This window comes from Idiotropiscis lumnitzeri, chromosome 3, assembly GCF_059441095.1.
Source record: "Idiotropiscis lumnitzeri isolate Australia: NSW breed Sydney's pygmy pipehorse chromosome 3, RoL_Ilum_1.0, whole genome shotgun sequence".
NCBI lineage: Eukaryota > Metazoa > Chordata > Actinopteri > Syngnathiformes > Syngnathidae > Idiotropiscis > Idiotropiscis lumnitzeri.
Window position 1 is genome coordinate 1,312,382 of NC_142393.1, and position 22,977 is coordinate 1,335,358.

Here is a 22,977-nt window from a genome sequence, read left to right on the forward strand (position 1 = left end):
GTAAGAAAAAAAAAACGACTTGAACTTTGAAACATAATGTCACTACACACAAGTTAACTATTTGTTTATAACTTTGGTGTGCCTTGCCAGCTGAGGCCAAGGATCGTATGGTGCATCATCTCAAGCAAGAGGGGGGTGAGGCCCCCCAGGCTCAGGGAGAAGGTGCAGGTTAGTAACTGGACACTTACACATCGTCTTGCTTTGCTTTGAAAGGAATTGTATTGACAACAACCATATTTTTTAGGAGTCTCTGCACCATCCTCAACACTGAAGGACCCAGGGTCATCTGATCCTCATGACTTTGATGCAGAAAAACGTGAAGGTAACCCTTGTAGATGACACTGTGGGACTCAACGATGCAAAAAAAGGTGTTGAACTTTTTTCTTCCTTGGCGTTTTCCCTCCTTGTCAGGTCTTCCACAAGGAGTAGAGAATCAGGATTCGGAGCAGTTTTTCAGGAAGGTTCTAGGAGTGTCCGAAGGCTCCACCTTGGAGGGTATGAAGCCCATCTCAGAGGGCAATAAGGGAGAACTCAATTGTAGCGCTCTGCCGCAAAGAGGTCTCCTCTCAGGTGTGTAGAATGCAGTTATTGTCATCTTATTGGCGTTGGAACATTGATGAAGCGACGTGGCCATGAAATATACGTCTTTTCTAGGGTCTCTGCCCTCGGCTGGAGTTATGGACGCTTTCCCTGCCCTTTCTCAATCGCCGTTCTTTGACATGCGGTAGGAAGGGTTACAATTCTTATTTAGCATTGTATAGCTTAGCTCTACTCTGCTTGGGGTTGTTTTGTTTTTTTTCGTCAGTCTTGTAAGCCGTCATCCTCTTGAATTGTGTTCAGAGAAAAAGGAGGAATGTTCAGTCCAAACGGTGGGGAGGAGAGTCCTTGGGCTACTCCATCCACACCAGCGACTCCTTCGTCGCCACCAACCCCCACCGAGGCAGAAGGCGATGGACTGTCCTATAATCAGCGTAGTCTCCAGCGATGGGAGAAAGATGAGGAGCTGGGAGAACTCTCAACCATTTCTCCTGTGCTTTATGCCAATAGCAACTTTCCCACTCTCAAACAGGACTACCCAGGTGTGTGTGTGTGGAAGGCAATTATCATTTGATGAAAATTGTTTCAACTTCAAGTCTTTGAACACGTCATACATTGATTGCATATTTTTGCCACTTTTCCAGACTGGGCAAGTCGCTGTAAGCAAATCATGAAGATCTGGAGAAAAGTGTCAGCGGCTGACAAAGTTCCTTATCTGGTAGGCGCTGTAGTTTTTATTAACAGTAGCAAACATTATATTTTGTTGCATTTTGCATTCATTATTTTGGCGTAAAACAATTGGAGCAAAATGTATTACTTTGAGGTCTATCATGGAGCAGATAAAAAAATAGACATATTTGTAACAGACGAATGATGAATTGTATCTAATTTGAGGTCATGTATTTTAATAGCAAAAGGCCAAAGACAACCGAGCAGCGCAGAGGATCAACAAGGCACAGAAGGTAAGTTAAAACTTCTCATAGTCTGGCAAGGGAACGTTTTTACAAATTGTAATCATGTTGTTGTTTCCCTCATTTCTCCCTTTGTGATCTCGCAGCAGGCAGAGAGTCAGGTGTGCCGGCCTGTTAAGGTCGAGCCCGGGCGTATGAAAGGGGAAAGACCCAGTCTACACCTCCAGATCCCCCCGCCTTCCGGATCGATGTCCATTTCGTCTCAGCCGAGTTCGGCAGAAAGCCCATTTCCTTTCCCTCCAGATTCAGGATCTTCCTCTGTCTTTTTCTCAGATGGAATTGCAAAGACCCCGGGATCAGCTGAAATCCGGACAGATCCTTTTGCCAAGCTCCCTCCTCAGTCCCCCCGTTCTCACTCCCACCCACCAACTCCTTTATCCTATGCTGGGGCGAGTCCCATACGGGCCTCCTCCTCCTCAGGTTATTCTGCTTCCGGCCCACAGGGTCTTCCTCAGGGACGGCCAGCGAGTCTTGGCCCCTTTGACATGCAACCAGGGACTTCAGGAGCCACTCGACGGGCTCAGCAGGTTGACCCTTATTTCAGATCACAGTTGCAGCATCAACAGGGTCATTTGTCACAATCTCAGCAAGGCTCTCAAGAGTCTCTCACACCTCTACAAAGTCCTCATTCAAGAAGCGCTGGGATCGAGTCCCCCATTTTCTCACCACCTCATAACACGCATTATGGAGACCCTCAACGAACTTTGCAGACCGAATACGGTTCATCCCCAATACCTTCCGTTGCATCTTCCCCTGCCAGCCAGTATCGGGGTGATCTGAGTGCACCTTCTCCTCGCGCCACTCCTCTCGGAAGGCCTGACCTTGCCGCTGGGTCCCCTGCTGGGATGCTGGAGTCTGGGGATGTCCTATTTAAGGCACCTTTGACACCACGAATGCACCAAGGGGACGGTGGAGGCCTTCCTCCCGGAGCCTCCCCGAGCCACCACTCTGAAGGGTACAGGCAGTCTCCGTCTCACCCTTTCTCCGACCACCACATTCAGTCTCCACTCGCTCCCAAGTTGCAGTCAGGTGACGCTTGTTCCCTTGGACCGCAGAGACATCCTGTAGCGCAACAGGAATTGTGCTCGAGAATTCCCTCTAGCCCGCAATCCCAGGGCAGCTGTCAGTCTCCCCACACGCCCGGGGGGCTCTCCAATGATGCTTATTCTGCGCAGTCTCCTGTGACGCCACGTTTCCAGTCCCCCGAACACTGTTCTCAGCCACCTTCAAGGCCTCAATCGAGAGACCCTTTCATGACTCTCCACAAACCACCTCGCCCCACATCTGCTGCACCAGATGGAAGTACAGGTTCCAAAAGCTCTCCTAATCCCAATCAGTCACCTCAATTGCATTCCAGCGGAAGTCCCATTGGAGATCCTCTCTCTTGCAATCTCTCAGAACTCCCTCCTCCTTTTGGCGCTAACACAGGAAGCGCTCAGGTAGCCCAACAGCAGGCGACAGGTCAACCACAGCAACCCCAGCCGCAAACACAGCAGACTACTATTGCAGACAGCTACGGTTCTAGATTGATGCCTCCTTCTGGGTCTCAAGAACTGGCGGCTGCCCGCTCTCAAGATGCACCTCATCAGCCATCCTTGACGGCCACTCAAGAAATGGCTGACGTGTCAGCAGTGCAAGATCCTGCACTGGTGGGCCTGAGTCCCTCTGAGCTGGAGAAGCACAGACAGGTATTAAAAGTTTTGGTCAAAATATTTATCCCACAAAATATTTTTTAATGCATGTGATTTTTTTTTTTTTTTTAAGCGTCAGAGATTGAGGGAATTGCTGATCAGACAACAAATGCAACGGAACACCATGAGACAAGAAAAGGAGGCAGCTGCAGCTGCTGCAGGCAACGCGTCTCCTGGATGGCCAGGAGGAGAGATGGGTGCATTTCAACCAGATAAGATCCATCGAGCACCACCACCTTATCCACAGGTACAGTGAGCCCCCCAAATCCTCACCCTCTAAAATATTTAGAATTACCACAACATGGCAAAGCAGTACTGTGAGTCTATTTGTTGCACCACCTACTGGGGGCATGCCTTTAGCGACTACTTTGACATGCAGCCTTCACCCTTTAACGTTCGCCTGCTGCCCTCGGTCTCGTCTTTCATCTTTTTTGTAAGCAGCGTGTTGTCAGGGAATGCTCCGAGTCCGTCAAGCAAAGCACTCATCAGTCACACAACAACATTTACAGATTTTGCAACTCAAGGCCGCATTATAAGGTGCCCCATTCATCTTGGAAAAATAATGACATCTTTAATGTGTGCCTTATGGTCGAGAAAAAACAGTAAATGAAAGCTAGTAAGCCACATGTTTTATGTAGAGTAGCAGTGGAGTCAAGAAGCTTTTGAATGTAAAAAAGAAGTCGCGATATGGGCTCAGTTGGTGTTTTAAGTTCAATGCAGTGATGGCTTGTGGGAAGAATGGCCTGGTAGCTTGTTGCAGAATGAAAGGGTTCAAGGGCACGGTGGATGTTGTCGCATGTGACAAGCAGTCTGAAAATGGCAAATAGAAAGTTGAACGTACTATATTCCCTGTCTCTTTCTTTATTTAGGATCGTGTTGCTGTTAACACCGCTGGCGTCCAGGCCTCGGCTATGGGAAAGCTGCCTGTGAATGCCAGCGGCATGACAGACAAGCTCCTTTTCCCGTCATCCGCAGGAGCCGCCGCTATCATGGATCCGAGTGCACTCAGGTATGCATGCAAGTTATCGCTTAGTCGTCTGTTAAAATCGCTCAGAATATTAATGCCGTGTATATTGGTTACATTTCGGCCTGCTTTGTTATATCGTAATTCAAAGAAAGATCATTTAATATTTGAGATGGTTTTGTGACCGTTGTCACTCCTATTTGATGGAATAAGCTTGACCCCTTTGCAGTATTTTACATTTTTAATATGAAAAACATGCATGAGTAACTTAACACTACTGCACTGGCATTTTGTCTTTGTTTTGTGGGTAACCCGTTCCACTTAAGCGCTTTGACAATTCCTATCTTCTCTCCTTGACTGTCGTTCAGGCCGTCAGGGCCCACCAAGCCTCAGGGCATGTTCCCTCGTCCACCGTTCCCTCCTCAGTGGCATGCGGCAGGACCAAGGAGATTCCCCCACCCTGGCATGGAGGCCATGGCTATAAGGCACAATCTCGCTTCTGCCGTCAACATTCAGGGTATGGAAGGCATGGGTCACCCTCATCCCATTATACCGGGGCATGGAGGAGAAAATTTGCAAGGACCCCCAGCACAGTTTATTGAATTAAGACACAACTCACAGAGGCTTCAACTTCGACCCCAGTTTATGCCACGTGGACCTCAGCCCAGACAGCGCCCCTTCGGCCCGCAAGAGATACAAGCACCTTATGTTCAGCAGCGCCCCATATCACATGCCGCTGCTATTCCATCTGAGGGGGGTGTTGTCTCACAATTAAAATTACAGCCGAGTGAACTTTCAGCTTTATTACCTCAGCAACCTGCAGTTCCAGGAAATCAGCAGCCCCAACCAGGAGCTTCGGGTCCCAACACTCCCGGCGCCAGACATCGGCCGCTTTCACAATCGAGTCTCGTCGTCACAGACCAAAACCAAGCTGCTGTTGCAGAACGCAACGAGACACTCCCAGAGCCTGATCTTGAGGGCCTTGGTGATACCTCAGGAGATGGAGTTGTGGAGGATGAAGAGGATTTGGCTCTTGACTTGGACCCGGACAAAGGAGATGATGAATTGGGAAACCTTGACAACCTGGAAACTAATGATCCACATCTTGATGACTTGCTTAATAGTGATGAATTTGACCTGCTGGCTTACACTGACCCTGAACTCGACCAAGGAGACCCCAAGGATGGCTTCTCAGACCAGCTGCGTTTAGTAGAAGCAGAAAGTGAAACTCCTTCATCAGCCTCGGGATCTGCACTTGTTAAAGTGGAAGATAAAGCCACGTTGGAGTCTGGACAGGTGTCCCTCTCATTGAGACCGACCTCACCGGGCCGGTCGGCCACCCAAATGTCACTCTCCCCGAACACAGCTGCCAACTCCAAAGTCAAAGTGGAAACTCTCGCTCCTCAGCTCCTGTCAGGACAGAATGCTGTAAAAGATGAAATGGTAGAAGCCGTCTCTTTGCTTCTAGGTGGGAACACAACTTCGGTCATGCCCGCACAACAAGACCACCCGTCGGCTTCCCTCAGTTCTGTTCGTTTAGGAGGACTTCCATACCCGCTACAAGGCCAGGATGGGCCCTTGCCTTTTCCTACCGGTGCTGCGCATGCAGATATTGATGACGATGCACTTGACCTGCCCGATGTTGGAGGACAACACTCTGCTGCTGTCGATTTGGCAAAGGTAGAAAGCTCATTGGATGGCGAGCTGCCTCTCCTCATACAAGATCTTCTGGAACACGAGAAGAAGGAGCAGCAGAAGCAGCAACAGCAGCAACAGCTTAGCTCCCTTCACCAGGGAGGTATGGCGCCTCATTTTTCGTGCGTTCCAAGTCAGCAGTCGAGCCCACAAGCACCCGGACCGTTAATGCTGCCGCAACACCACCGTCCGCCATCTCAAGCAGTGCTGGCCCAGCCCGGCATGGTGCCGCGTGCTCCGCTCATGCTGCAGCATCAGCAAAGGCTTCTGGGAACCGCAATGGCGCCGTCACCTCACATAGCCATGAGCCAGCAGCAAGCCATGGTGCGAATGGGTCAGCCCGGAGTGCACGCAGGTCTCAATCATCCACCTCAGCAACCTGTGGTGAAGCAGTCACCCCTGGCTAACAATTTCTTCCCAGACAAAGGTAAGCTATGGCTTTTATCTATACTTAATCTGTAACACCATTTTTGGCACCCGACGTCAACAGATAATGCTTTGGTGTTGTTTTGCAGATTTAGACAAATTTGCTACTGATGACATCATGGATCCCATTGCCAAGGCAAAGATGGTGGCTCTTAAGGGTATCAAAAGAGTGTTAGCACAGGACCCCATGGTTGTTCCCCCTGGCATCAACAGGTACTTCAAGGAAAAAAAAAAAATCCAATTCTTTTTTTTTTTTTTATCCATAATTTTGACATCTTGTGTTTTGTCTTCACTTGTTTTTGTACATTTATAGAAACCTGAATTACCCACAATTTCTACAACAAAAGCTTTGTGCTGCTTTATGTGTTGATATGATTATAACAATGTTGCCTTACGTGAATGTTTTGCTTTCTTTTCAGGCAACAGGTGTCTCTACTTGCTCAACGACTGTCATCTGCCTCAGGCACAGATCCAGGACAAATTTCATCAGGGCCTCCAAAAGTAAGTAGTTACAATTTAGCAAAGGGATACAATTATTACAATATCATTTAATGGGAACATTTTTTTGTGTTCAGGAGGGAGAAACCAGTGATCCCACACCGTCAAGACCAAATCCTCCTCAGTTTGTTCAAGGAATCATCAGTATGTGCTGCACTGACAAAAACAAATGCATTTGTTAGGATGTACAGCTCTTAACTTGTTGCTGCTACCTTGCATAGCGATGTCTAAGATCATTTTTCCGTTACAGATAATTCCGAACAGCACCAGTATGAGGAATGGCTTGTTCACACTCAGCAATTACTCCAAATGCAGTTGAAATTTTTGGAAGAACAAATTGGAGTCCATCGAAAATCACGTAAGGCGCTTTGTGCTAAACAACGCACTGCAAAGAAAGCTGGCAGAGAGTTTGCCGAGTCAGATGCTGAGAAACTCAAGTTGGTCACAGAAGAGCAGAGCAAAATTCAGAAACAGCTTGACCAGGTATGTCGATTGCTATTAAGATCTTAAAGTCTTTCACTTTAGGAAAAGTTAATTCTTATTAGTATGCATTTTTTTAAAATATCTGCTTTGCTCTAGGTACGCAAGCAACAGAAGGAGCACACCAATCTCATTGCTGAGTATAGAAGCAAGCAGCAACAGCAAGGTCCAGGTGTTCTAGCTCCTGGACATTCTGCACAGGGAACCCCACCTCACATGTTTCCCAAGTTGCCTGGCCAGATGCTGATGGGCCAACAGGGAAGTCCTGTCATTGGCCAGCACGCTGGTGTGGTTCCGCAAGGTGGGATGCCCGTCCGCATGCCACAAGGTCAGCCTTTCATCGGAAGAGCCCAACCTCAGCTTCCGGTAGCGCTTGGAGCTAACGGTGCTCGGCCCACATGCCCCCCTGGTGCCCCAACTGGATTCTTCCCTCAGGGGGCACCTGGAATGCAGGGTGCTGACCCCCGGCTTCTCCAGGAAAGACAGCTTCAGCATAGGATGCACATGGCAAAGCTGCAGCAGCAACAGCAAGCGATGATGGGCCAGCAGCAACATCGAAATCAACAGTCGGCCTTAATAACTCAGCCGCAGCCCGGTTTGATGGGGAACCCGCTTGGCTCCCAGCAGCAAGCAAATCTGCAACAGGAGATGTTAGCGAGTCAGGTCAATCAGCAGAGCATAGCTCAGGTTCCACAAGTCATGGGTGCAGGCCAAACAGTGGCTCCGCCACCACACAACTTTAGTGCTGGCCAGCCCAATAACCACCCTCAAGCGATGATGGCCTCTCAAACTGGGTTGGCTGGGAACCAGCCAGTTACACAACAACTACAGCAGCAACAGAGAGCGCCGATGATGGGTCAGCAGGGAATTATTGTATCTCCGGGTCATACCGTCCTCAGAGGTCCACAGGCTCAGCTGGCTCAACAACAGCAGAACATTCTGGCACAACGTGTGCTTTCTTCTCAGCAGCAGCAGCAGCAGCAGAATGTCGCTAAAGCTTTTCCCCAAGTTCAGCAGCAACCGATGACGCAACAAAGGCAACAAACACCGTTGATGATTCAATCCAGCCAAGAGCAAGCAAGGCTTTCCCAACCCTCGACGCCACAAATGGGCTCGTCCCCTTCAACAGGCACGACCACACCTCAGCCATTAGGAGCTACAGATAGTCAAATGCTCGAGACGAAAGAAGGAGACCACCTCAGCCCAGACACCCAAACTCCATCCCAGCATAGTGGATCCTCCACTCCCAATCACATGACCCAGGTCGGCTCTGCAAATGATCAGCAACCCGATTTGGGGCGACAAGCCCTCCATCAGCAGCACCAAGACCAAGCTTATATGTTGCAGCAGCAAACATCACTTGCTGATCAACAAACCGGTTTGGTCGTGAATCGGCAGCCGAGTGTGGTTCAGCAACAGCCACAACAACTGCCCGCTGCGCTCCAGAGGCAAGAGTCGGTTACAACTGACAAGCCCACTTTGATGGTGGTTAAAGAAGAAGGGAAATCTGTGGATTTCTTAGCCCAGCAGCAGCAGCAGCAACAACAACAACAACGGCTACAAACGCTTCCGAATGTCATGCAGCCATCTCAAGATCCCAACATCCAGCAACAGATTATTGGCCAGCCGCCGTCAGTTCTAATGAATCAACAGCAAACGCTCATTGCGCAGCAGCAAAAACAGCAGGCCATGATGGGCTTGATCAGAGCTCAGCAGCAAGGCATGGTGGCACCGAGGCCCGGCGGGCCACCTGCCGCCATACGCGCCCCTATCAACCTCCAGGTGCAGGCTATCATTGCGCAAAATCCACAGCTGCGCAATCTCCCCCCAAATCAACAGCTGCAACACATCCAAGCTATGATTGCCCAAAGACAGCTCCACCAGGGGCAAATGCTGCGAATGCCTGCGGGTCAAGGACAACAAAGCCAGTTGAGGCATCACACGTTACCAGGACAGGCGCCGCACGCTGGAAAGCAAATGCCAAGAATGGGAGGGCAGCATCTACCATACGGCGCCATGGGGAAGCCAGGAGCTATGTGCACTCAGCAACAAGGTGCTTCTCCTCAGTTTCAGCAGGGAATGATGGTCTCCGGGCAACCGCAGCCGCAAATAGGAGAGGCAATACAACATCCGGTTATGAGAGGACAGTTACCGGTGCCACGCTCTCCTATGGACCACAGCCGTATGATCCGGCCCACATCACCACGTCAGTCGCTCCCCACGCACCCTGGTGATCTCCGACACCCTCTGAACCAAGTGGTGGGGATGCGTCCACCGACGCCAAACCAGCAGCAGCAGCAGCAGCAGGCACTAATTGCAGCTGCAGCAGGCCGCGCGCAGGGCTCCCCTTCGCATGCATATTCTCCAAGAGGTTCTTTTGGCATGAGCCCCACCCACCACACCTCGCCACACCCATCCCACGTCGCTTCGCCTTCGTTAGCTGACAATAGAGCTGGACGGGGAAGTCCATACAGTCAAGTCAAGGCATCTCCACTCAGGTCACCCGGAGCCAAGACTCCCGTTGACTGTGCGGGGCTGAAAATGGAATCGCAGACGTCGTCGGTCGGCGAAACATCTCCTACAACCCAGCTGATGCCAAATGGTCCACAGATGGGTTCGAATGTCCAGCAACAGTCACCACAAGCTGCAGAGAGCCATGTTCCCCGCCCACTGCATGGCGCTACTCAAGGAGATCTCTGCAAGTTGACGCTGCAAAACATTAAACAAGAGCCGAGGGAGGTGCACTGTGATGGTGCAGGAGAAGCCCATTCGGGTGCCATAAAACGAGAAGCGACGGCGGACGTAGTTTCTTCTGGGAGCAACTCGGCTTTTCTTAATGCGGATGACAGCAGATCTGAAACTGGACAGCAATTGCTCCAGAAGCTCTTGAGAACAAAGAACCTTCAGCTTGCCGCGCAGAGACCCTCTGATGGCATCCACAATGAGATCAACGGTCACATCAACAGCAAGCTGGCAATGCTGGAACAAAAACTTCAAGGGACTCCGCGAAATATGGAGGCAAGTTTTCTTTCCGTTTTTTTTTTTCTTCTTCTCCTCGGAGTTGTTCTGTGGAGATGGAATGTGTTATTTTCTTGCTACTCAGGATTTGCAGTCGATAAGCAAAAGGGCTCCGCCACAAAAGCCAAAGCGCACCAATAAACCACCTGGAGACCGTGGGCCTAATGCACGGAAGAAGAATAAGAAGGAAGAAGTTGGAAAAAGTGCTGAAGCGCTCATAAAGCAACTCAAACAGGTAAATTTGCACGCTTTCCTCAAATAATTGATTTCATAATGGCTGCTAATTGGACTTTGTTTTTCAGGGTCTGTCTCTGCTGCCTCTGATGGAACCTTCCATCACAGCTAGCCTGGATCTGTTTGCTCCATTTGGGAGCAGCACGGCCAACGGAAAAGCTCAACTCAAAGGATCCTTTGGAAATGCAATGCTTGACAATATCCCGGACTACTATTCTCAGTTACTCACCAAGGTAAACCCGAGCTCAAGTCGGTGTCCTCGTTCGGCCTTTTTGAGGATGTTCATCAAGGGCAATTGTCTCCTTCACAGAGCAACCTCAGCAATCCACCAACACCGCCATCTTCGCTGCCACCGACACCGCCGCCTTCCGTGCAGCACAAGCTGCTCAATGGGGTGACTCCTGGGGAGGAACTCTCTCAGGGTCAGCAAAATGCCGATTCTAAGAACAAACCAATAGGTACAAATCGGCTGCATCACGTGAGCGTTTATGTTGAGTAATCATCCAGAATATTTGCTCGTAAACGTTCTCGCATTGTCTGCGCAGACGCTGTCGCGGACGAGGTGAAGAGCGTGGACATTCTCGCGGCGCTTCCCACGCCACCGCATAACCAGAATGAGGACATCAGGTACAGCAGGGCTTTGTTGCAGCCGCCTCGCGCATTCCGTTGCTCTGAAGCGAGCCAAAATCGGATTTGTTCTTGACAGGATGGAGAGTGATGATGAGGACGCTCCAGAAAGCATCATTCCAGCATCCTCCCCGGAGAGTAACGTTGGAGAGGAAACGCCACGGTTCCCTCGCCTGCGGGAGCCGAAGGAAGAGGAGACGGAGAGAGCAATATCGCCCGTGATTCCTCTCATTCCTCGCACGGCTATCCCAGGTAAAAGCAAGCAAGATGAGGCTCAAAGATGTGCACCATAACGTCATTTGCTGCAACTATGTGAGCAGATAATAGAGAACATTTCAGCGTACTTGTCACGGCGACATCCTAATTGATTTTTGAAAGGTGCCTGAAATAAAACGTCACCTGTTCTTCTATGCTAGCGTTCTCTGAGAGCAAACCTTTTGAAGCAGCCGATGGAAGAGCGCTTTGCATATCCAATCAGTGGGATAAGGCCAAAAGTAACGAGGTGGCTGTTACCTTCACGTTGTCCTCCTTGGCAGCCAAGGTATGATTTCACCATCTTCTAACGTTCTTGTTCCTACTACACATGAAAACCAATGTGATGTCTTCCCAGAAACTGAACCACGTGATGATGGCCATGGCCCAGCTGCTCAAGATAAGGATGCCAGGTTCATACGAGGTGACCTTCCCTTCCCAGAACCATGACATGCCGGGAGTGGAGGATCCTGGGAAAGGGCCTGCACAGTCAGGTATGCACCCAGGAAGATTTTCCACAAATGAAAGCCGCTGGAAACGAATTTCATTTGATTTAACTTAACCCGGGCGGCACGGTGGACGACTCGTTAGCACGTTGGACTCGCAGTGCAGAGGTAGTCGGATCGATTCCTGTCTGCCGTTTGCATGTTCTCCCCGCGCCTGCGTGGGTTTTCTCCCGTTAGTCCGTTTTTTTATTGTAGGTGGATTGAACACTTGAAATTGTCCCTAGGTATGAGTGTGAGCGGGGATGATTGTTCGTTGGCAGTCAATAATTATTATTTATTTTTGAACGGCATAAAATGAAAAAACAATTACATTGATGAAAGATACAATTCAATTGATTAAAGATGAAATTAAAGGACGGCAGGGAAAATACATTTCAAAATGCGAGTTGCAACAGTAACAACGATTCTATGACCGCCAGAGCGTCCGGCCACATGGAATCACGTTAGAGGATTCCGTGACGCCGGAACGTCGACCTTCCAGGATGACCAGGCCGCAATGGCTTCCGAGTGGGCAACAAATTCTGTGACGCTCGCGATGCTGACTGTAAGCGAGCGATGAAGTCAAGCCCACTCGTTCATGATTTGCAACTCCCGCTGTCTTGCAGGTGCTCTGTGTCTCAAAGAAAATGCGTCCTCCAGTCAGGACGAGTGGTTACGGCAATTTGACGTGTCTCTGCCTGGCTGCACGTTAAAGAAGCAAGTGGACATTCTGGCACTGATTAAACAGGTGTGCTGAAGATCTCTTTGACGCTTTGCGCAGTTGCTGCGTCTTTTATTATTTATTATTATTATTATTTGCTTTCAGGAATTCCCTGATGGTGACGACAAAACTGTCCAGCACTGTTACACCACCAATGTCAATGACCTGGATGTGCGCCACCTTCCGATTATACCGGTGGAGGAATCCCCGCCTCCGTCGCCATCGCCTCCTCCTCCTCCCTCCCCAGCGCCGCTTCCACCTAATGAGGTTGAACCTTCCAAAAAGTCAGCCCTCTCATCCCCTTTGCCTGCCACTCCGACCGCTGTCCAGATCAAGATGGAGCCCGAGCAGGATGCTGCCGGTCCTCCTGTCGAACGCGTTGACGCGACGGTTGCTGCTCCAGAGACGGCCTCTGATTCGGAATTTCACCGTGCGGCTCCTCCAGAAGATCTCCTCACTCTTACTGCCAAGAAGGAGGAATCCATCAGCGATCCTCTCCTGGCAGATTGTCCCAGCCCGCTGGAGTCCTCGCTCAAAGCCATAAAGCAACGCAGGCCTCTCTCTCCCGATGAGGAGCTTTTGCTCCCCAATGTGAAAAAATGGAAGGGGATTCGCTGGAAGCGGCTGCAGATCGTCATCTCCATACGAAAGGGTGGCTCCAAGAAGGAGAGCAGCCGCGAGGTGTCTGAGCTGATGGAGCGCCTCCGCATTACCCTGCGACCCGAGAGGTTGCCGCGGGACAAACGCAAATGCTGTTTCTGCCACGAGGAGGGTGACGGCGCCACCGACGGGCCTGCCCGCTTGCTCAACATCGACGTGGACTTGTGGGTGCACCTCAACTGCGCCCTGTGGTCCACTGAGGTGTACGAGACGCAAGGGGGTGCGCTCATCAACGTGGAGGTGGCGCTGCGTCGCGGCTTGCGCACGCTGTGCGCGTGCTGCCAGAAAACGGGCGCCACCAACAGCTGCAACCGACTGCGCTGCCCAAACGTCTACCACTTCGCCTGCGCCATTCGGGCCCGCTGCATGTTCTTCAAAGACAAAACCATGTTGTGCACGCAGCACAAGTTGAAAGGCCCCAGCGACGACGAGCTCTGCTCTTTCGCCGTTTTGCGGCGGGTCTACATCGAGCGCGACGAGGTCAAGCAGATAGCCAGCATCTTGCAGCGAGGGGACCGCGTCCATCTTTTCCGCGTCGGTGGTCTCATCTTTCACGCCGTCGGTCAGCTGCTGCCCTCCCAAATGGCCGTCTTTCACTCGCCTACGGCCATCTTCCCTGTCGGCTATGAGGCCACGCGCATCTACTGGAGCACGCGCGTGCCCAACAAGCGTTGTCGCTACCGTTGTCGCATCAGCGAGGATGATGGCCGCCCCTTGTTTGAGGTGCGTGTTCTGGAACATGGCATGGAGGATTTGCAGTACCGTGACATGACTCCTCAGGGTAAGACGTCAATATGGAAAGTTCGTCTTTGTCGTTATTGCGTCCCATTGTCTTGTCGAAATAACTGAGCAGAGACGGAATGTTTGACCTCGTTTGTTGGCAGGAATCTGGGAACAGGTGGTTCACAAGGTTGCCAAACTCCGAGACGATTCGTCCATGTTGAAGCTCTTCACAGAACACGTCAAAGGAGAAGAGATGTTTGGGCTCACCATTCATGCTGTCATGCGCATCACCGAATCGGTAAGCAAAACATTCATTGAGAGCTGCTTTCACCAAGTTGACTCGGCGCTCGCGTGGTTCGCACATCTGTCTCACACACTGGTGACATTCTGGATTCAAATCTCAGTTGCAGTCTTCTTGTGTCGTTTCTTCGCCTCGTGCTTGCGTGGATTTTCCTTTTAATACGCCGTGTTCATTCAAGGATAAACTATCAATTAGTGATAAGCCGATATGCTTTTCTTCAGAACCATTACCGATTATTAGAAATAGAAATAGAATAGAAATAGAAATCCCTTTATTGTCATTGTACTCAAGTGTGCAACGAGATTAGAGGGCTCCCCTCTCCAGTGCAATACAACAATAATACAGACAAATATATAAATTAGATAAATAAAGAAGACAGTGCAATGGAATTCAGTACTGAATAGGGCATATAGAAACACATCACAATGCTGTTTTGCGAGGTTAGGGTGGTGTCGTGTGTGTGAGAGAGTTCAGTATGGAGATGGCTCTCGGATTAGTCGTCATGGAGGCTGGTAAGCGATATTCATTTGTTGAAAAAAAAAAAAAAGGGGTGGAATGGCGTCAAAATCTTGAAAGCTAAAATCTCAGAAACTTGACTTAGTTTAAATACCTTTTAGCACATGTTTATGAAACAACTTTAGAGATTTGCAACATGTTGAAGCTTTTTTTAGATCTTGGAAAATAGACAACTTAGTTTTAAAAGTCTAACAAAAAGTGCATGAAGCTCCCCGGCCGGCTCAGCTGCATGTCTTCTAGTTGAGTGAAAACAAACATCTCTTTAAAGTGGACTACGGTAAATTGTTTTCTATTAGTTGAGTTGTAGATGGACATTTATTTAAAATTTCGGCAAAGTCTGTTGCCTTACTTGCCTCTGCTCACCGGACCTCTCCCGTAGTGCGTGTGACTCGAACAGGCAGCTTACTGCTGATTGGCTGCTACCCACTGCACAAAGGACCAATCAGAAGTTGCTGTGGGCGGGCCAATCGGCTTCTGTAGGCAAGGCCACCAGCACAGCAAGAGAGAGAAGTGTGCTGCAGCCAGCGTTTAATTATCAGCCTGAAAGTTAAAAAAAAAAAAAAAAGGCAGATGATGATAATCAGCAAAATACCAAATATCGGCCCCGATAATCGGCCCGGCCGATAAGATGTCTATCACTAATGTGAGTCAGTCGGTGTGAAATGTATGAAGTTGTTTGTCCATATGTGCCCTTCAATTGAGTGATGACCGGTCCGAGTTGAACCCGGCCTCTCGCCCAAATTCAGATGGGAGAGGCCCCACCTCGCCCGTCACCCTCGTAAGAATGAGTGGGAGAAAGTGAACGTATCGGGTAGCAGCTAAAGGACATTTCACGAGATTTCTTGTATTTTAGTTGCCTGGAGTGGAGAACTGCCAGAACTACCAGTTCCGATATGGTCGCCACCCCCTGATGGAGCTCCCTCTCATGATCAACCCCACCGGTTGCGCTCGCTCAGAACCCAAAGTCCCCACACAGTGCAAGAGGTAAGGCTTGTACTCTGGAAGTTACGGTTCTATTTCTTCCTTTGTGGACCAAGCTGACGGTCTTGCTTTCCCGTGTGTCATCAGGCCTCACACCTTGAATAGCACCAGCGTGTCCAAGGCCTACCAGAGCACCTTCACCTGCGAGATGAACACGCCGTACAGCAAGCAGTTTGTCCACTCCAAGTCCTCGCAGTATCGGCGCCTGAAGACCGAGTGGAAGAACAACGTGTACCTGGCTCGCTCTCGCATTCAGGGCCTGGGTTTGTACGCTGCAAAGGATCTGGAGAAGCACACCATGGTCATCGAGTACATCGGCACGGTCATACGGAATGAAGTGGCCAACCGGCGGGAGAAGATCTACGAGTTACAGGTTTGTACGCCCAGTATTGTCAGTCCAGATAACGACCGAAAAAAGGGCCCTTTGATCTATCCGCTTGAATCTTTTTATTGTCTTTGTCATAGAATCGTGGCATCTACATGTTCCGCATCAATAATGAGCAGGTGATTGACGCCACTCTGACCGGCGGCCCAGCTCGGTAAGCAATCCTGACTGTTGGTTGTTTCACAAAATAATGACACACTCAACTCAACCCCCCACCCCCATTTACCCCTCACACACTTTAAACGCGTCAACTTATGAAAAGCTACAAACTTATGACAAAAGTATACTTGGCGCCTGTTGTTACTCACACTCGCACGCTTCTCCAAACTAGAGGCACGGATTGCTTGCTACAAGCTGTTTGTCACTCCCAGTTGACATTTCCTGCAAAATTGACACAAAACAAAAGAGATTAAAATTGAACCCCCGCTTATGAGTTCTTCAATTCCCAAGCATTTTTTTTTTTTGCCATGTCTTGTGAGCAAAAACTTGACTGAGTGAGCTTCAATAAAAGTGGCCTGTGAAAGTACATGTAGCTTGTGTCTTTTGGCCACTTTCAGTTGAAGTTTATTGTAAAACTAAACATAAAACAAAGAATTATATTTTGTGTTTTGAAGATGTTAATGCCGACTCATAATGAGACGGTACCTTATTTTCCGGAATAGAAGTCGCTCTTGAACCAGCCCAAAAAGGCAAAATGAGGTCTAAAAAAAAAACATACGAAGGTGTAAGATATGCAAACACAATGAAGGTTATTTGGCTCCACGGAAAATAAAAACATGGCTGTAAAAGGTGTCAAATGTTTTTGGGGCGCCGTTCTCCGTGCTCTTGGCAACTGAGCGTAAGCTTCTCCCGCATGGCGTTCAAGCAGCCACTGGCAAACTCGTTGCTCGAGCCGTGGCCAACTATTTTTCTTCTTTCTTTTTTTTTCCCCTTCATTGCAGTAGGAGTAGTCTGTGCTTTTTACCAGAACCTAACAAGTTTGTCATTCACTGCAAACCTTCTCTCTGTTGCTCGATTTTGGTTTTTGGCTGCAAATTTCATTACTTGTAGATTGTAGAGTGCAGCATATGGTTCTTTTGAGACGCATTTGTGTCTGGTCATTCTCAGTCGTCGGTGTCGGGAGTATGAAATATCTTTGCATAAGTCTACAGTGCCCTCTTGTGGCTGTTTGTGAAATAGATTTTTTTTTCACGTATAAGTTGAAGTAGCAGCCAACCTATGAAAAGAAAGTGCAATTGATAGCCCGTAAAATACGATACATGGGCTAACAAAACCAGCATTGATATTGTGCTAGTTATTAACCTTAAAACAACTGATACAGAGCTAAAAACAAAACTAACTAAGCTCATAAAATCCAATGCGATAGTAAATTCTTTGCAAAATGGTGTCACCATTTTGCGAGTGCGAATGGCTTTCCTGCCGGTTCTTTTCTATTCACCTGGTCTTCTCCATCACAGCTACGTCAACCACTCGTGTGCGCCCAACTGTGTCGCTGAGGTTGTGACCTTCGACAAAGAGGACAAGATCATCATCATTTCCAGTCGCAGAATCCCCAAAGGAGAGGAGGTACGCTGCACGTGTGCTACCTCAGGACTCGTTCTGGGTGGCTGGCGGACACGTTGCGAAAACCGCCGGGGATAATGACGACATGTACCCGAAATGGATATCAAGGCAATCGAAGAAGTGCGAAGCGCTAAGCAACTTATTGAATGACTCGTTTGACGAGTAATGTTTTGTTTCACATTTCTGCACACACTAGAAGGACAACTTTGGCATACTGCGAAGACAACTACAAAAAGGACAAACGGGCATCTTAGGTCAAAGGTTAATGACTTTGTTTGAGAGTATTTTAACTCAACCGTATTTATAGATCACTTTAATTACAGGTTAATATGGATTAAGCAATTAAGAAGCTCATGTGGAATTAGTTTTTACGTTGTTTTAGAGAGGTTTTTAACATTTCATTAAAACCAAGAAAACGATTTAGTTCAAATATAAACAAAATGTTCACCTAACCATAAATGATAATAAATGCCTTGTGAATGAAAACAAAATTGTGTTGAAGAACTACAATCACTTGAAGTAACGCTCAACCTTGAGTGAACAACTTGACACTTCGCTCACTTTCAAGTACATTTGAATCTTCTTTAACAGCCCGTTGACGACAAATAAAACGCTTGTTGATGCGTTAACATTTTGTGATGACGTAGAAACGCTGACCACAAATTTGTGCCGATGGCTTTTTGTGAGCGTGCGCGTTTTGTTTGTTTGTGCATTGCAGCTGACCTACGACTACCAGTTTGACTTTGAGGACGACCAGCACAAGATCCCGTGCCACTGCGGCGCTTGGAACTGCCGAAAGTGGATGAACTGAGACGAAGGAAGGTGGAGCCTCGCCTCCTTTCTGCGCCAAAGCCTTTTCTCCTTTTTTTTTTTTTTTTGTTTCTTTTTAAACTTGACTTTGCCAGTGCATAAGCTGCTCTTCCCCAAGTGGAGGAAGGCTGGCCTCCATCTTGGGACGACTTCGAGTGACAGTTGAGCGTGTAGCCAAAGGTTTGACGAGCATTAATCAACACACCACCACCACCTCCACCACAACATCGGGGCGGATTCTAACCTTTTTTTTTTTCCTCTGCCCAATCACATTTTTTCCTTTTTTTTTTAAAGTAACGGGAACAATCATGTCACCAAGCGTCAACAAAACAAAATCAAAACAAGAAAGAAGCCATTTTAAAATACTACGAATGAACTACAAATGCATTTTTCTTGTTTTTAGTTGAACTTAGAGTACTTTGTCTCTCACCTGCGATCACACACACCCCACCACGCCCCTCCCATGGAATCATCAATGAAGACAACATGGACGGCTAGCGAGACAATCTTGGTTGAAAAGAACTTTTAGTGACTCCGGAGGCGCCCATGCGCAGTCCTAAAAGGCTTGTTGGGCCCGGTCTACCTCATTGATTGAAGCGGGACGTGACTGCTTTGTATAGAAATCAGAAAAGAAAAAAAAAGACAAGACTGTTAACTGCTACTCTGGAATGAAAGGGGGGTGGGGGGTTCGGGAGGGGCTGTTTTTGGACAAGCAGGGAATCTTAAGCAGCAGGTTTGCTCTGTGTACTATGCTGATGATCATTTTCAAATACGGAGCCAACCTGTTGATGATGATGATGATGATGATTATTAATCATGACTTATTTATACAGTGGAACTCTATGATCGTTTTCGATAAGCATTCAAAGAAAAAAGGCAATCAGAAGCTCAGCGTCACGTCCTGTCTGCCACCAAATCATCCTCCATCGCTTCTTGTTTGCCGCCAGTGGACGCATGACTACTAATATGTCCTTTTTAAATCACGCTCTCGTCCTCTGTGAGATTTAGTGGACAAACCGTTTTACTGTAGTGGGTCTTCCTTTTGCCTGAGTGCAGCCTGCAGTGTTTCTACTTCCAAGTGCGAGTGTGTGAGTGCGTGTGAGTGTGCTTTTCTAGCGCTGGTACTGTCCTCCAGGCTGAACTGATGGCAGGGAAAGACTAATTGGATAAAAGGGCATTTGTTTCCTCGTCTACCTGAGAGTTAAAAGGAAAAAAAAGTCTTTAAAGGGAGCTTTACTAAAACTTCCCACACTGCTATATTCCTCCTGCCCCAGAAAAATAAAACCCTAACACCTCACAGGATGAAAAGAAAAATGCAAACTTGTACAAATGTATATAACGGTATATGCATTTGGGGCCTCTGTACCCAGCAAGCCCCTTTGTAATCAAAAAAAGCGTAGAGAAAAAAAAAAAAACAACCACTGGATATCATTTTAACAAAGCTGTACATAATTATAAATATATGTAAAATGGCAAACTAATATCTTTATGTAAATGAACCAGAGTGTTTTTGCATTAACCTGTTTTTCTATGAGTGTTTTTTGCTATATGCTCTCAGAGGCGAGTTCTTTGAAATTAAACAAAAGCGGTGAGTGGAGAAGCCGAGGTGACGACAAAAAGGATCTGTGTGTGGAATGCACATCACACAGCAGTGCATAGAATTTGTATTTATGGAATATGTTGGCTTGTTTTTTCTTTTTTTTTTGTATTTATGCTTACCAAATCATGTCCCTTCTCCGTCTCCAATTGGATGAATACACTCATGAATGGAAGGACGCTTTTCTTCTTTGTGTCGTCATGCTTCTTTTTGTATCTTTCCTCTAGAAGTGAATGTGTTGTGAAATGATTACTTGGCATCTCCTAATCAAGCCCAGACTTCACCTGCTCATAAATTGCACTCTCTCATATCAGAATCAGAATCAGAATCAGAAATCCCTTTATTGTCATTGTACTCAAGTGTGCAACGAGATTAGAGAGCTCCCCTCTCCAGTGCAATACAACAATAATTCAGATAAATCTATAAATTAGATAAATAAGAGAATAGTTAGTGCAATGGAAAATAATACTGAATAGGATCAAGTATCCCAAGCCGTGATTCTACATGTGTTCTTGTTGTTTCAATTTCAATGGAAGACCGTAATGAGACCTAAAGCCTCTCACTGGATTTTTAGCCTGAGTCATTTTCAACCTTTTTAAAATCTTAATTTAAGTTTTCTTCATATCTTATAATTTAATACAAGTTTGCTCCAATTGAAGGTTTTTTTTTTTAACCTCACCAACTTACTTTTTTTTTTAAGATGTCGCATCTGTACAGCAGATATACTTTTAGGGATGACAAATAAATATATTGATTTTTATTGTAAGTGGCATGTTTTGTATGAATATTCTTTTGAATTGTACATATTTTTTTCAGGAAGACAGAGCTTTCTTTATATAAAGCTTCCCACTCCTCCCCCTAGCCCTGTCATAATTGTCTGCTTTTGTTTCTTGTAAACAGAAATAAAAATGCATTTTAAATATGTGCACTTTTCTTTTTTTCATACCACCGATTGTTTTGTTAACATACTAACGAGACGAGGAATAATAGTACTAGTACTAATAGTATAATCGTCCAGTTTTGGAAAACATTCCCTCTGAAGTCTGCAACGTTGCAACATATTGCACATACGCATATTGAAGCCGCTAAAACAAGCCACGGGCCTTGGTGGAGATGCCACGAGATTCTGTTCTGTTGGTTCCTCCCCACCTCTTCATTACGATTGGACAGTCAGCAGCCAATAAGAATTCGGCCTCCTGCCCAACTCCTGATTGGTTAAGAATTCGTGGCGCAATTATCAAGCTTTTATCAAGCACCTTGTTTCTTTTCGGCGTCGCGGAGAGAAAACGCAAGCGGAGAATTCAGGTTTGTGCTTCCATGTGGACAGTTTTGTACGCACAAAACATGCTTTTGTACGCGCTATTTCACATTGCGTACACGCAAAACACATTTTTCTACGCGGTATATGACATTACGCTGACGTAATGCGGCACAAATCTTACGCCATACTTTATCAGACGTCCATTTTGCTGACAATTGACAGAAATATTTCCCTCGCCTGTCTCGTGTGTAGGGTCGACCGGCTGAACGCCAGCAGAGTTGCTTCCTTTGACTATTAATGGAAGCGCTTCGTTACATTGGATGGCGGTATACACCAGAGAGCCATTGAACCAAGAAGAAGGAGGAGGAGACGAGGAAGACGTTGCGCATTTCTGGACAGGTGTCGGTGTGCGCTACTTGGATTGGATTTTACCCTCGGTCGGAGCCGGATTCTGGTTAAGGTAAACCATTTTAAACTTTAAATTCAAACGTGTTGGTGTTCTATCTGATTTTCAGCTCATTCAATTTACCCTGGAAGAGATTTTCCACGTCAAAAATTAACATTCATCAAAATACGCAAAAAAAAAAAAAAGTCCTTTACATTCATAATAACACATTCGACATAAAACATTAAAGTCCAAGTGTGAAGTAAACATGACCTCCCGTATTTTGTGTAATTAATCTGTTTTAAGAATAATTTTTTATTTTTTTTTAATACAAACATCCTCGATGTATAGACCCATAGCAACGCTCTAACAATGAAAATGCTTTTGTTCGCAATCTCCGGTATTCTTCGGGAATGATGTCACTCGCAGAACGACGAGTCGCCAGTTGCCATTGTACTGCGTTATTGCCGGGTGAGCTGCTCGACTGCCATTGTTGTTGCGTTTTCCGGCGAAATGCCTCGGCGCTGTGTGGCGATGCATTGTTCGCATTCTGGGAAGTATCTATTTGAAAAACAAATAGGGCACGTAAATGGAACAATTTTGTTCTGGCAAAGTGAGGGAATTTCAAGTCAGTGACAAGTGTTCTCTGCCACAAGCACCTTGAAGATGTCTGTTTTCTCAACCGTTTTGCTTACAATGAAGGGTTCGCAATTACAATGCATTTTGAATAATGCGTGGTCTGTTGCGTGTATTGTGCGACTGATAGCTGTGACGTATGTATGCTGAGTGTGCAAAAAGACGAGAGCATGTGATGGCTGTTGTGTGGACAAGGACCCGAGGAGAACGAACGAGCGTGCGGGATTTAAGTAGAGAGTTGAACAACAAGTGTGTTAAATACCTTAAATACCTTACCAATGACAACGTAGGAAACCAACCCACTCTATGGTCTCGATTCGAGCAAAATAAATGGACCAAATCTCAATGTAAGTCATTTACAGCACGACAGAGCATCAAATTTAAAACAATAACGCAAAGCTAATAACCCCAGCATATATATCTTAACATTCTTCAATTCTCGATGTGTCTAGTCTCCACTCCATGTTCGGTGTCCTGCCCCTGCAAATGATCCTACTGGAGGCTCATTTGACTAAACCATTATCTTGTCAAATATACCATGTAAAAAATATTTTTTCATG

General features: G+C 47.2%; 1 protein-coding gene across 1 annotated transcript in view; it reads left to right on the forward strand.

Moving 5' to 3' along the window:
- kmt2d (lysine (K)-specific methyltransferase 2D) overlaps positions 1 to 21,059 on the forward strand; it is a 32,952-nt gene extending 11,893 nt beyond the window's left edge. Inside the window, exons 25-55 of the mRNA XM_088289596.1 lie at positions 91 to 168; positions 245 to 322; positions 412 to 570; positions 655 to 724; positions 841 to 1,079; positions 1,182 to 1,255; positions 1,449 to 1,499; positions 1,595 to 3,196; positions 3,273 to 3,446; positions 4,069 to 4,208; positions 4,532 to 6,285; positions 6,374 to 6,497; positions 6,704 to 6,785; positions 6,860 to 6,926; positions 7,033 to 7,265; positions 7,362 to 10,280; positions 10,366 to 10,515; positions 10,583 to 10,747; positions 10,825 to 10,972; positions 11,060 to 11,141; positions 11,221 to 11,393; positions 11,558 to 11,682; positions 11,752 to 11,887; positions 12,505 to 12,626; positions 12,705 to 14,040; positions 14,144 to 14,280; positions 15,653 to 15,783; positions 15,868 to 16,153; positions 16,246 to 16,319; positions 17,623 to 17,731; positions 18,447 to 21,059. Of these exons, the coding sequence (XP_088145722.1) occupies positions 91 to 168; positions 245 to 322; positions 412 to 570; positions 655 to 724; positions 841 to 1,079; positions 1,182 to 1,255; positions 1,449 to 1,499; positions 1,595 to 3,196; positions 3,273 to 3,446; positions 4,069 to 4,208; positions 4,532 to 6,285; positions 6,374 to 6,497; positions 6,704 to 6,785; positions 6,860 to 6,926; positions 7,033 to 7,265; positions 7,362 to 10,280; positions 10,366 to 10,515; positions 10,583 to 10,747; positions 10,825 to 10,972; positions 11,060 to 11,141; positions 11,221 to 11,393; positions 11,558 to 11,682; positions 11,752 to 11,887; positions 12,505 to 12,626; positions 12,705 to 14,040; positions 14,144 to 14,280; positions 15,653 to 15,783; positions 15,868 to 16,153; positions 16,246 to 16,319; positions 17,623 to 17,731; positions 18,447 to 18,539 (11,111 nt within the window). The 3' untranslated portion in view covers positions 18,540 to 21,059. The remainder of the gene's footprint in view (positions 1 to 90; positions 169 to 244; positions 323 to 411; positions 571 to 654; positions 725 to 840; positions 1,080 to 1,181; positions 1,256 to 1,448; positions 1,500 to 1,594; positions 3,197 to 3,272; positions 3,447 to 4,068; positions 4,209 to 4,531; positions 6,286 to 6,373; positions 6,498 to 6,703; positions 6,786 to 6,859; positions 6,927 to 7,032; positions 7,266 to 7,361; positions 10,281 to 10,365; positions 10,516 to 10,582; positions 10,748 to 10,824; positions 10,973 to 11,059; positions 11,142 to 11,220; positions 11,394 to 11,557; positions 11,683 to 11,751; positions 11,888 to 12,504; positions 12,627 to 12,704; positions 14,041 to 14,143; positions 14,281 to 15,652; positions 15,784 to 15,867; positions 16,154 to 16,245; positions 16,320 to 17,622; positions 17,732 to 18,446) is intronic.
- The last annotated feature ends 1,918 nt before the right edge of the window (positions 21,060 to 22,977 follow it).